We start from the raw sequence: 14,578 nt of genomic DNA on the forward strand, positions 1-14,578 counted from the left end.
CACTTTTAAGAAAAATCTACTCCACCAAAGCACCGTTCATATTACTGCCACCCTATGCATGACTTTTTAATGCTAGTCCCAGAGGCTTTAAGAGAATGTCTTTTCAGTGTACAGTATCATACATTAAGGATTTCATAAATATAAGCAGCAGGGCAGATGGCACATTTGTTGGCTATGCGATGCTTTGATACTATGATAGCCCTCATGGCAGAAGAACTTAATACACTCTTAGAACATGCTTTGTGCTGCATATTCATTCCTCTTTTTAACCTCATCCAGAAGTAAGACTGTTTAACTCTAATAAAATGCCTAGTACTAACAAACAGACAAATTAAAACCCATTAAATTAATGTTGAAAAACTTGCATTAATTAATCATTCCTTAAATAGGCTGTTGTTACAACTCCAAATTCTCCAACAGCAGAAATTCTGGAGGTTGTATTCCATAAGAAATAATTTACCGAACAGTATCAGTTGTGTTAAAGGAGGAAGGTAACAGGTACAGAAGACAGGGAGTATCTCCCCATCCACATGTAAGGTAGTGATCAAAAGATGTGTTTACAGCGCCACAGTATTTATGATAGATTAGGAATTTACAATCCTGTTCTTCCAAAGAAACAAGTATGAAAAACCAGAAGCGCTTTAAGTACTACCATTGCCTAATCTTGCAGTGGGCACGTACTTGATGAGGAAACAGGGTGTACCAGCTGACTACTTCAGTAAATATTTCTGGAAAAAAAATGATACGTACTAGCTGAGAACGTACGTACTACTATTTAAGAGTCAATATAACAAAGTAGGAGCGACAGAAAGAAAAGCAATGATTCTGCTGGCCAGAGGCCTTTCTTCCAAATATGTTGCTCGAAGATGAACACTGACAGAAGGGGGAAAAAGATGACTAAGCAGCACAGCCTGGAGGAACAGTCTCTGTCATAATGCTTGTTCTAGTCTCAAGAACGGAGTTCAATATGCTCCATACAGAGCATATTTAAACAGTGAAAATAAAAGGGAAATTTTCAGCATTTCACTGCATCCCAACCGTGTCGATAATAACAGGAAAGAAACAGAATTGATTTTTTTTCTGTTTGGGGAAGCCTAGGCAAGCCAAAGCTGTGACAGAAAAACAAAGCTTCCCAGTGGGAATTAATGTAATCCTGCCCAAAAGTTAGAAAAAAAAATCTCTCCATTAACAGTACCTCAAAAGTGCATTAAACAGTGCAGCTTTCAACTCACTATTGATAAGCTGGTGTCTTCCATTCCCTGTCTGTAGCAGGCCCACATATGCCATTAACAAAAATAACACTAACCCTGTCCTCACAAAAACGCTGTCTCAACATCAGTTCTCATTTATTTATATAAGAAATATTAACAAGCAGACTGATCAAAATCATTTTTAGGAACTATGAAGAAACTTGCCACTAAATACTCAGATCGGTTTAACTATATCTTGTTTATAAATATCTCTAAGACTAAAAAAAAAAAATAAATAAAAAGGAGAACATAGCAGCACACTAGCAATAACACCCTCATAATAGTTACGATATTACTTATACCCAGAGCAATCAGTGTTACCAGAACAAGGCAGTCCTGTAACAGACAAGCGAATAGGGAAAACAACCCTCAAGGCTGCATCTGCTTGCTAACTTCAAATCCAACACGTTATGTTGCTGTTGCTGCCCAGAGGAGGAGATTCTATACTGCACAGCACATAAACATTTTTTTCTCATTCCCCATCCCATTCAGAAACTTTTAAATCTACCAAGACAATGAAAGTACATAGCAAGAACTAAAAACTGCTCCAGTGTCATTACACACACTTAATTATTTTCACTAGCTGCCTGACAAAGCAGTGATTTGTGAGCTATCAGAGATGCTATCTATGAATGTCTCGATTAATGTGTGTAAGTTTTGCAGATTTTTGGTTTTCAGCTGTGGAAACAATACAGAAAGTACCAAGAGTGATGCAACACTTGTTGAATGACCTTGTAGACAAGGACTGTACTAACTACCGATTCATCACTGTGAGAGGGCTTAAGAGCAAGATACTGCAGTGTATGGTGCTACTGGAGAGAGTACAGGAAAAGAAATTAATTAATTATTAATTATTATTAATTTATAACATTATAAAATATTATATTATAAAAATTATATATAAAATATTATAATATAATAGAAATTAATTTATAATATTATAAAAAATAATTTTAAATGAGCTTCAGTTCCTCTACAGAAACATATATGAAATATCACTGAAAACACAGAAAGTGCGACCTTTGAGTCTACTCACAGGAGACTACCACCTTACAAACGAAAACCTACTCTCTGAAACTGCTTTTTCTGAGATGTTACAGTAATCTCACTATTGTTACGTATAGATTAGAGAAAAAAAATTCTACCTTCCTTGCTTTCCCCTACAATATTGTTGGTACACATTTTTTTATTTAACACTCAGTCCACATTGTAACAAAGGTGGTTTTACAACCAAAGGCACTATCCAGCTGATTTGTAACAAGGTTCAATTAATATATTTTTTCACCACATCTGCTCCTCTACCTGCACGTTGCCTAAACACACGCAAGAGCAAAGTGTGGTGCTATTCTTTTTTTCTAGATTCTCCAGAAAGTAACCAACACAGTTACTGCACAGTTTCTATGTGCCACAGGTGCACTTAAATGACAGTATGTCCCATGGAAGGACTCCAAGCAAATATAGGGTTTCCTCAAAATCCATCCAACCAACGTTTTGAAGACGAAAAGAACAAATTTATGATGGGTCAGGGTGGTATAGAGCACCAGTCAAGGGGAGCAACTGGACAGTTCCCTTGCCACACTTGTGGTTCTGGATTCCTGGATGACACATGCACATCCTGAAGATGAAGTGATGCTTCTGGGATGTAGAACTCAACAGGATGCTGGGATGAACTGGTCAAACCAGCCACCCAAACATGACTAGTGCCTCACACATACTACAAAACGTGCGCTGTTCAAGTTATAAAGACAAACCAACAAGCCTCTGGCATGGATGAAATCAACTGACTGGGGTGACACTGACAGCTTTTATCACCCTTCACACAGGAATAAGACATGTTAGAAGATTAAAGTTGTAGTGGAGCCAGAACCAAGTCAATTTTTCCTGTTAGCATAGATACCTCCACAAAGCCTCAGAAGAAGAAAACTTCCTTTAAAAATAGGAAAATGTGACTATAAATAGCTCCTGTTAGCAACCCTGCTCCTGAAAGTCCTAGGACATCACTGCTGGTTCATTTTCTGATAAATATTCTCAGAGTTATGAACTGGAATTTTCAAAATCCATGCAACATGAAAAAGGACCAGAGACAAACACTTAATACTTTTCATTTTTGTCACCTGCCCTCCTAAACACAGTATCCCGGAGTGATACAACTGGTGGCTGAGACTATACTTAATTTCCAGAACAACTCAAGTGGACTACCCAAAACTTCACTTGCAAAAGGATGAGTGCTCAGGTATCTCACTCCTCTCAACACACACTCACTCAGCATTCCTTGCAACCTGCCACAGTGACTACACAAGAGGAGGAAGTTACCACCACGTGAGGCTGGAGAGCAGCACAAGCAGAGGTATGGGGCTCACAGAGGTGTCTCAGAAGTGGTGTCTGACTTACAGCAGAGCCAAAATTGGGCCATGTTGATGTACAACACTGTACTGGAGCCGAAAAGGAAAAACTCTGTTGGCTTTGCAGACTCACACAGTGTTGAAAAGAATGAGAAAAATAAATTCTTTACTATTTATGTTAAAATATTGTGCCATTTCATGATAACTTTTAAAAGGAGAAAGACATGTCTTCTTACATAGAAGTACTAGATGAAGCCTGAAAGCCCTAATTCTCACAAAATAAGGATTCACACTCCCTTTCACTCTAAACAGTATATAAAGCCCTACTGTTGACAGCAAGGTCTGCTAGAAACTGCAAATGCCTCTCACTGTTTTGGTTTTTCCCTCCCTATTTCATACTCATTTCAGAGGAAAAAATTACCGGAAGTTAATACTTTTTCTCCTTCTCTCTTTAGGAAAACTTTTTCATGATTTTATCTAGCACAATACAAGGCACAAGGCTCAATGTATTTGATTTTTTAATTTTGTTTGAAGTTGTAGATATGGTTAAATTAAATATGCTTAACGAGATCTAACCACATACCGATTATTGACCCAAGTTTTGTCAGAGAGATGACATTTGCGTTTTGATGGGGCAATGAATAGGCCGTTCTAACAGCAACTCTTTGGATGCCCGTTCAATTGAAATACTGTTTCTCACTTTTATATAGACATTACATCGCTTCTAGCTCTGTACAGAAGTGACACAAAAGTGTTTCCTTCGAGAACATACACATAAGGATTTGTTTTCTGAAATTCTGGTAATGCTTGTAAGATGCCAGAGAGAATATGAAAGAAGGAAAATACAACTATGCACTTTGTAAGGTGTGGTCTGGGTTGTGGCTTCTTTTTTCTTTTTTAGTCATTTCAGGCATTATTTCAGTATTTACCTGAAGCATTTTACAAGTTAACAGACAATCAGGTGGCTGGTACGCTAAGCCAACCTGGCTCAGCTGAAAGCAGATCAGACAGACCATTCTAATGCTACGTAATTATCAGCCAGCAATATGTTCAGCACTTCAAAAGCATCAATGTAGCACTTTAGAATTTGAAAATTAAGTAAGTTCATTCTAAATAACTGCATTTTAAAGATGAAAACATCCAGCTGAGCCATTTGCTATCCAAAGAACTTAAACCGCTATTACTGTCATCCCACTTTAAGATTCAATTGAGCAGATGAGGACTGATGTGTACAATGGCATTTTCCAGACATTGTTACACTTTCACTCCAAACAGCTTTTATTTCTTCACCTACTTATACTGAAAAGCTGAATTTCAAAGGTAATTTCAAGTTTTTCCAAATCACAGCTGAAATTTCAATACGCCTAAATGGCTACAGTTACATCACTATTATGTAAAAATAGGTGAAAAAGTGATTCCATGGCAGCTACAATAAAAATAAAGCCTTATTTATTTTGGGTACATGAACAGCACTAATAGACAGGAGATACTGTTAAAATAGACTAACTGATCATCACTGTGGCTCTTTCACTATGTTGGTGGCAAAGTAGCCTACTACAGCAAACTCAACACAGCATTTCTACTGGTTCAACTCATTGAACAAAGCAAAGTTGTTTCAGCTGACTTTTCTTCTTCCTTAGAGATCTGAAATAGACCACCTGATTTGCAAAAGTGAACATCACTACTTCTCACGAGACATACACGCAGTTTATTTTGGTGGATTTTTTAGATATTTGTACTTGATGCTTTAAAAATATTTGTCTGTATATATTAATGGTTTCCCTATCCATATCAGCCTACTTTTAGATCACTGAGAAAGAGATGCTACATAACACAGAAAATAAATAGTACAGGCAAAGCACATACTACTGAAACACAAGCTTTCCCTTGTGTTTTCCATCTCAAGCCTGACTACATTCAGGAAGGCATTCTAGCAACCTGAAAGCTGTTTAACCCACTTCCCTCTCAACTCTTTAGCTTTGATTGAACCAGCCAGTAGGACTGCCAAGTAGTATGGCGCACCATTGATTAAAAAGGAACCAATTCAACTCTGCTTCACAGCTACATAAACATACACTTAACATCTATCCAAAAACTTTCTACAAAGATACAGTGGAAGCAGCAGGCAAAAGATAAGGCTTATTTTTCACACCTCAGTGTTTCTGTACTCAACCTAGAACACTTCCCCAGTTTTAAAAGTAAAATAACCATTTTTTTTATGACACAAACCTCATGATCTGCTTACTTTGGTCAATGTTACATGTGCTTTCTACGCCAATAAGCATCCCACCACATACACTCACAAAAATGTTCATAAGACCTAAATACAATTCCAGTGTGTTACGATTATATTTTCATGGTCATAGGTAAATACACTCTCCATGCCATATTACCGGACTGCATGTTAGCTTACCATAAGATTACTTAAATCCCACACACAGCTCCAAATTTTTACAAAATCCTAGCAGTCTTAATACATTTGCATATGAAAAATATATGAGTTTATTTTCCCTATTCTGCCTGTCAAAAAATATTTTTTGGGGAAAGAAAATGACAATAATAAATTAATCCATTGGCTCAAGTTTCTGAGGAACTGCACTTCAGTAAATGTACAAAGTAAAGATCATGGCACGCATGATTTATCTCTTACATTATTGGGGAGAGTTCAACAACTTGTTAAATCTAAACAACAATCCACTAATATAGGGTAGAACATGTATTCACCATTCAAATTACCTGCTCATCAAGTAAAGGTTTTTGGTAGAAGTGTACTGCTCAAAAGAAAAGGGAAAAAAAGAGGGGGAAAAAAAAAAAGAAAGAAAAAAAGACTTGACAAAACTCACCCCCAAAATAGGGGATTTAAAGTTCACCTGTCAAATGTAAGAAGACAAATATGTTTGTTTTATCAATTAATAGTTTAAAGCCTTTTTAAATCACTGAAGCAGGAGTATGTAGGGCTGGTTTACTGATGTAAATCTTCTGGTCTAAATTAAAACAGAATTATCTAAAAATGCTACTTTAAAATTAAAATAATTAAGTTTTAAAATGGAAATGCTAATTCATAAACCACATCATCATTCGTGCAAGACTGTGCTTCTTATCTCTTCTGTATCAGAAAGGTGAACCTCTAAGTCAATATAAACCCAAGCTGAAGGTTCAGTGTTCTTCACTGAGTTTCTCACATCATAGCACTAAACCAGGCAGATTTTAAATCTTCTGCACTCCAAAATAATCCTGCCTTTCCTCCCTGACCTGACATACACTACAATTTTACAGCAATGTTATAAACTTGGAGAAAAATGTAAAGAGCAGTGAGCTTTGTCAACTGATAAGTCAACTGGCTCATATTTAAAGCACGCAATAACAGTAATAATCATAAAGTGATAAATCCTTCCAAATTATCTGCAGTGAGAGCCTTATCCTGATCCCACCAAAGACGACATAACCTCACGTACTGCAAGGGAAATACTGGATTACTGAAAATATCTTCTTTATATCTTAAAAAAAAAAGGGTTAATGAATCAAAATAATTGACACTTCACGTGATAGAGGACTCCTCAAGAGAGTACAAAAGAATATGAAGTAAAGCTGAATACATTCGGTATACAAGGCAGCTAGTAAGAAACAAACAGTTTAAATTTACAAGTACCAATCTCAAAACCAACGCTGAAGAGTAGCATGTACAGGACAATTAAGAGGAGCATGTTCCCTCCATGCTACTATTAGTGAGTATAACGCTCCACTGCTGGAAGAAAGTTGTGCAAAAAAGGACAGGTGCTTGCAAAGCTCTGATTCAAATACTGTCGTTTTTTATTTGCTTATCTAGTATTACTTGAATGTTGCTGTTTTGTTATTCTGTTAAAGCTGTTTCAGAAAAATCTAAAGATCAGAGTGAGCAATTCTAATTATTCAAAATAAAGAAATTTATCTTGCAGCGAATTCTTGTTCAACATTGAAATTTTGCTGACCCTGCATTCTGAGGTTTCTATTTCAATAACTGAAAAGTGCCTGAGCCTCCAACATGAGAAGCAAAGTAGTTTTCTATTTCACTTTAGATATAATCATTATTTGAAAATTATTTTAAAGGAAACAGTTATTCACATTATAAGTGAATGTCCCCTTTTCTCTTTAAGGTGTGATGTGTCAACTCTATCTTAAAAAAGAAAAATCCTTTCTTCTATTGTTTCATACAAAACACAACTCTGAACTCTACACAAAACAGAGGAATGACTTCAAAACGCATAGTGGTGCTACCAGTGTTCTTCTCGTGTACAAGATTGCCTATCGTGAAAGGCGTCTTGCATTTCAGCCACTCATTACACGGCAGTGGTTTTCAGCTAGAAGTGCAATTACGAGGTTTATATCTTAAAATCTGCAAAAATTATTCTGAATTCCAGTGAGTGACACTGACATCAGTATACATACATTGTGCCAAATAAAACTTGATTGTTCAGCCCTGCAATTACCTGTGCAACAGCCCCCCTGAACACCAAATAATTATTATCCTATTTTAAATGGAACAGGAAATAAGAACTATGAGACTTAAAAAGTCCCCTCCAAAATCTATTTCAGATCTTACAATACAAGATATAATCACTTACATTATTACCTATAATTAGAAATATATCGTTCAAGGATTAGAGACCGTAAATGAAAGTATGTGGCTGCTCACCTACAGTATACCAACTAGCATCTGTCAGCTTGCTGATAACAGCTTCTTGAAAGGATCCGTCAGGCATTTTGGTTTCAACCATTGCACCAACCTGCAAAAAGGAGTATCTCAAGGTTATGTGTAATCCTAAACTCAGATAATGGAGAAAAACACATGTAGGCATTAATTCTTCATTTTAGCTACATGTTACTTAATAAAATTTACTTAGCTGGTAAGAACAAAGGTCCTTAAGTATGAAGGCTGAACTGCAAGTAGACAGTAAAGCAGTAAGAAACTCAGAATATCTAACTTCAGCCTGACTTACATCATCACAAGAAATAATAGAAGGCTAATTGGAAATAAATATTCAAAGTAATTATTACTTTATTACTGATATGCATGCAATTAGTACTATTTCTTATACTTTAAATATTGTTCTACTGTCAGCTAGATCAGAATTGCAGTAGCAGCCTACAACATGCATTGGTGTTCTTGCAGTAGCTACAGGGAAAAGACAAGTACAAAAAAGGTGATCTCCTCTAAAGAGCTCTATTTGCATTCAGTGTTTTCCAGTGCAGCTCTGTATTTCAGCAGATAACTGTTACATATTATAAAAATACAAATCAACACGTATTTTTATATAAAATACATCAGCTATTTTAAAACACAGTTAAAGTAAACGTATTTACTACTGCCTAACGGGCTTGAACTTAGCTTCACAATCAAGTTCTATATTACTTATAAGAAGCTTCAAAGTTTCATTATCTATAGGAAGATTTGTATATTATGAGATACATAAATCATTGTGCATGCAAAACTGTTTGGGTATGAAGTATACTACATGGAGAAGCATAAACAGCCTCCAAAACCTACAAGAGTTAAGACTAATTACTCAGAATCAATCTGATCTAAAGCAATGAGCCTCCTTCTGTTGTTTTAAACTCTGTAAAACAGGCACCCACCTAAACAGCATCAAAATTTAGAATTTTACAAATCAATTATTTGATTACAAAAAAAAAAAAAGGCATGCAATGCACATACTCTTAGAGGTCCTTTCACTTGGTCATCTTGCACTAACTGAGTTGAGTTATCCCCCTTCAGGACCACCTGAAAGATAGTAATGAACTTTTTTATATGTATCTTATTTTTAATAGCATACAAAAAGCATATGAAACTGTATTTATAATAATAATAATCATAATCTGGAAAAATACAATCTCTGTCAATCAAATGGACTCAAACATTATTGAACACAAAACACTTGGCATGGATGGTTTTACTGACAGGAAGTCCCAAGTATCACACTTAATTTTTAATCTGGAACGACATAATTAAAGAACAGGGTAAATTAAACATCAGCCATTCCAAGGCAAAGAAAATACGTTTTGATGCGGGTTTGGATACTGATGCAATCCAGGACATACCTGGAACTGGGCTTCCAGATCAGAAGATTAAGCGGGCTTTTTCTCTCTCTCTACTTGCAACTCCAGCAATTTATTGACAACACATTGAGTACTAAACTACAACCAAAATAAAAAGCTCTCTTTATTAAATATGTATCAAAAAAATCACCAAACTGACTGCAATACCACCATTTCTGCTACCTTGAGCAAGAGGAAGTTTTTATGGTAAAGATGTGAATCACCACAAGTGTAATGAAAATAAGGATCAGTTACAGTATAAGTAAACTATGCTTCTCCCTTTAAAATCCTACGTTTGAGAAGGTAACACTGATGAGACAGAGTGAATATAAGCCTGTGCAACTTGAATTCCTGAGTTTGCAGAGACTCAGTCTAGAAACATAAAAGATGACTATTTAGATGTCAACACTGTTAACTGTTTCACTGCCGTGTGTTATAGCAAAAACACCTACAGTGTTTTAACACAAAAATCCAGAACTCCTGTTTCTTTTCAGGAATGCAAGGTTCCAGGAGCTTCCTTTCCACCTCTAAAGATGTCCCATTTTCTAGCTCCCCCAATTATCCCCCAACCATAGCCTGCACTGGAGCTGTATTTATATATACAACACTACGAGCATGCTAAAGTAAGTGCTGGTATTAACAGACGTTCACGTTAATAACGCATTTTACGCAATTTTTGTTTAAAATTTTGTATTGGTGTTGAGATTTTGTCCTGCTACTCAGTAAATGACTACTGGACTTTTTGGACTCTCTGCACTCTTGGGAGGCGTGCCGGGGTGCGCCTACATGCTTTTAGTTACAATATCAGGCTTAGCTTGTTGAAACTTCAATTGTTACAATTCAGATACAGTGACAAGAACTTCCACCAAGTCACAGCAACCTCATACACTTCCAAATCTTATCATGGAGTAATAAAGCAGATGATTCTTATGAGAAGAAGAAACTCACACCTACTAACAGTCTAAATACTCTATCAGACCGAAGACACACACACAAAATGAAAGATATCAAACCAGGAAGGGCAGCACGCTGCTTCCTACAGAGCTTCTCATTAACACAGATTTCAAAGAACGTCACAAATTTCTACATGTACTCATTAAGAACAGCGGAAAAGACTCCAGCATCTCAATTGTGGTTTTTTTTCTATTCATGAAAAGCACTCTGATAAAGTGATATGATCTATATATGTAACTGAAGAGGCTGATGGCTTGTTCTACTTGATCTAAGCATTAAAGCACATGAAAACTTAGATGTGTAGTTATAAAAAGAAGCTTTCATCTCTATTTGTTAAGGGGTTTTGGGTCACTAATGCCTTATTTATATATCCTGGAGAGTAGACAAGAAAGTAGGAAGTGGGAACATTTTGACAAAACAAAGGAGAATATCAGTTTCTATATTTACTTTGAATTCTTAACTTCTATTTAACTATGTTTTCCCATAGTAGCATTTACAACTGTACTGCAAAACGAGAATAATGACTTTAATTTTCAGTTGTTTTAGCATAAGACCTGTAAATGTGAATGAATACTATGTGTCAGTACTATGCACGTGTAGAAACTCATCAACAGCCAGAGCATGTTGTTTCAGAAGCAGCAGCAGCAAGATGCTCAAAACTTAACAAATGTTATCCTGGGCATTTCTAAAACCTGGTCTAAGAAACTAATTATTGCCACCTTTTTTGCTGTTATGTTGATTTGTTTTGGCATTGCCTCTTAAGTTCCAAGCTATAAAACTGAGAATGTCAGTTGGAATGAAAGGGAACTTTTGCTTTTGAAGAGATTGCTCTTATAACTCATGTAAAGCCATAATCCTCTACTTGTGACATCAAAACTGATTGCTGTGAAACTGATGCATTCACAAACATAAGACAACCGTGATCAGGAAAGGAGCAGCAAGAACAGGTAATTTGAAAGCTCATTCTTGTTCCTGCATCCTCCTAGAAAAGTAAAAACACCACCACCACCCACCCCCCCAAAGAACAAAAAATGCCCCAAAGTCAACACCAAAATATGAAAAACAACATTCAAGTGTTGTTTAAAATTCATACAGTGAGGTGACGAACATTTCCTAATCTTCAGGACTAGGGTCCCCTCTGACAGTCCTCTCGACACAACACTTTAATAAAATCAACAACCACCACAGTATACTACCTTGACTTTTACAAGCCTTTTCACCGTCTTAATCTTTGCCTCACAGAAGGCACCACGGTACTTGGCACTGACATCAGTTCCCACTGTCAGGTAGGCAGGCTCATCTGCTGCCTATTAAGAAACAAAAAAATAAAAACAAAGTTTAGTTCTTCTTATTTATTTTTACAGCTACATCATTATATATGTAATTTTACATCTAAACTTTTAGACCTATTGACTTTTAGGTGATAAAAAATATCTGTACTTGGAATTGCAATCGGACTGTTCTTTAAAAGGGAAAAAAAACCCACCAACAAACAAGTTACAGGTTTTGTTTTACCAGTGATGTAACCCCCCCCCCCCAATTCTGTCAGCCTAATTACTCTCCTAGAAATATTTTTGAGTGTATTGAACTGAGATTTGGAACACCTCCTTATAAAAACAGTAATAATGTATAAGAGCGACCATTAATTCAAGTCATTCCTATACAGAATACAAAAGGAAAATATTTCAACTGCAAAAAGGCAGTATAAAAGATAGCTGTACTTTTTTCAGCTACAACTGATCCAATGACACAGATTATTTAAAACATTTGAGATTGCTATCATCCCAATACTTACAATTAAGTCTATGACATTCTATATATAGGATTTTTTTTCCTGCTGACTAAAAGGAGACCTCTAGAGAAATTTGTTGCAATCATTCAAACAGCTGTTAACTAGTATTCTTTCTCTCCTGAAATGCCTTTATCACAGCTTAATGGCTTATGCATTTTAAGAGAGAGAAATATTTCTCATCATGTTTTCCTTAATCTGGACTTTATTACTCAACATTTCACTTTATTGTGCTTGTAGAAACTGATAAACAAGGACAAAATTACCATGTTGACAATGTCTATCAAGGGAGGAAATCAGCACAGAATATTAAATAACTTTTTCTGTTATGGGGGTTTTAATTGTTATTATTTCTTCAACTCTAAAGGCAAAAAAAGTTTTTTCTCCCTTTAGTGAATTATAGTGCAATTGTTAAGCCTTTGTACTGAAAAAACCGGCAGCAGCTAAGGCGGGACAAAAGCTGTGGTTTTGCAAACTTGCAATAGCAGCTGCTGATACAGGAAGCATTTAAAGACGGTAGCCCAAAGGGCAACGACTTTGAAGACGCTGTGAATTTTCAGACTGCTACTGCAAGACGATAAGAGCTCTGCTCACCCACACCTCAGCCGGAGAGCAGGGACAGGATCTGCAGCACGCACCGAAACCCGCGTTACCTACTGTTGCTCTGCCGAGACACGCGATTAAACACGAAATCGCCCGAGCAGCCAGCGAGGGGGGGGAAGGAGCCGTTCCCCGCTCCGCAGCGAGCCTACCTTCATCTTTAAAGGTTATTTGAGGGATTCCAGCTCCAAGACTTCTCCTCCCCGCGAGCACACGGGAACACACTGCAAAAAACAAGCAGGGAAGGGGGCGGTGAGGGCGGCCCCGCGGGTCTCCCCGTGAGGGGGCGGCCGGGCGGCGGGGGGAGCCCAGCGCGGGCGGGCGGGAGCCGCCGCCCGTCCCAGCCCCGCCGGGCCGCGGAGGGAGCGGGGCCGCGGCGGGAGCGGGGCCGCGGCCGCCGCCCGCCGCTTCCCGCCCGGCGGCCCCTCGGTGTGTCACGTCGCCATTGCTCCCGCTCCTCGCCTCAGGACGGAGGGGCCGGGGCGCGCGTTCAACCCGGGAGGGAAACCCACGGCCCCACACGGGCAGCTCCCAGCCGAGGGGGCGGCCGGGCCCGCCGCCGCCTTCCCCGCCTCTCCCCGGCCCTCGCAACTTTCTGCGGGCCGCGGAGGGACGCGCCGAGCCCCTCCTCCCCGCCCCCCTCACCCGCCGGCCCGGCGGACTTCTCGCTCCCGCCCCCCGGACACCCGCCGCGGCCGCCCGCCCGGGCAGTCCGCCGGGACGCCGCAGCCCCCGGTCTGGGGTGGAGGGAGGGGGAGGCGGAGCGGGGGCGGGCCGGCGCCGCGCGGCTGAGGGGGCTGAGGATGGAAGGCGGCGCGGGCGGGCGGTCCCCACCGCCGAGCGTCGGGGCAGCCCCGGGGACAGCGACGAGAGGAAGGCGGCCGGGCCGCTCGGAGGAGGCACGGGGCGGAGTTCGGCGGGGAAGGGAGTCCCCGTCCCCGCCGTGAGGGGAGCGGCGGGCGTCCCCACTCCCCCGGGGGTGGAAGGGCGCGCTGGTGGGGGGAAGAAGGGGGGTGAAGGGGGAGCTCCCGGCGCTGCTCCGCGCCCCCTCCCCCGGGACGGCGGCGGAGTTGCGGCTGCCGAAGCGCCCGCCGCCCTTGCTGCCTCCTACCTGGAAACTCAGAACGAAGTGGGCAGCCCCGCGCTGCCCGGCCCGGCCCGGCCCCGCTCCCAGCGCCGCGGCCCCCTCCGAGACGACGACGGCCCCGCGCGCGGCGGCGGCTGAGCGCGGCCCCGCTCCGCCCCCCCCAGCCCGGACCCGCACCGAATCACCAGCGCGAGCCCAATAACAAGCTGTTGAGCAGAATCTGTCCTGCTTGAACTCCCATTGGCCCCCTCGTGACGCCCCGGGGGCTCTGCCCCGCCCGGATTGGGCGCCGCGGACAGCACCCCCATTGGTCACAGGGCGGCCGGCAGAGAGCATTGGCCAGCCGTCGACGCAGGTAGCCCCACGGAGACTTTTGATTGGCTCTTCTTCGGAACGCTAGTCGATTGGTGAAGATTGAAGTGAAGTCAGTGTTCCCCCGCGGCTGATTGGTAGGATCTGGATCCGGATGTAGCTCTGGGCGCGG

The 14,578-nt window shown here is 40.3% G+C and overlaps 1 protein-coding gene across 1 annotated transcript in view; it reads right to left on the bottom strand.

Moving 5' to 3' along the window:
• ARID4A (AT-rich interaction domain 4A) overlaps positions 1-14,173 on the bottom strand; it is a 51,004-nt gene extending 36,831 nt beyond the window's left edge. Inside the window, 5 exon segments of the mRNA XM_068399091.1 lie at positions 8,265-8,355; positions 9,285-9,350; positions 11,815-11,925; positions 13,160-13,231; positions 14,119-14,173. Coding sequence (XP_068255192.1) covers positions 8,265-8,355; positions 9,285-9,350; positions 11,815-11,925; positions 13,160-13,165 — 274 coding nt within the window. The 5' untranslated portion in view covers positions 13,166-13,231; positions 14,119-14,173.
• Positions 14,174-14,578: the final 405 nt, after the last annotated feature.

This window comes from Nyctibius grandis, chromosome 4, assembly GCF_013368605.1.
Source record: "Nyctibius grandis isolate bNycGra1 chromosome 4, bNycGra1.pri, whole genome shotgun sequence".
Lineage (NCBI taxonomy): Eukaryota > Metazoa > Chordata > Aves > Nyctibiiformes > Nyctibiidae > Nyctibius > Nyctibius grandis.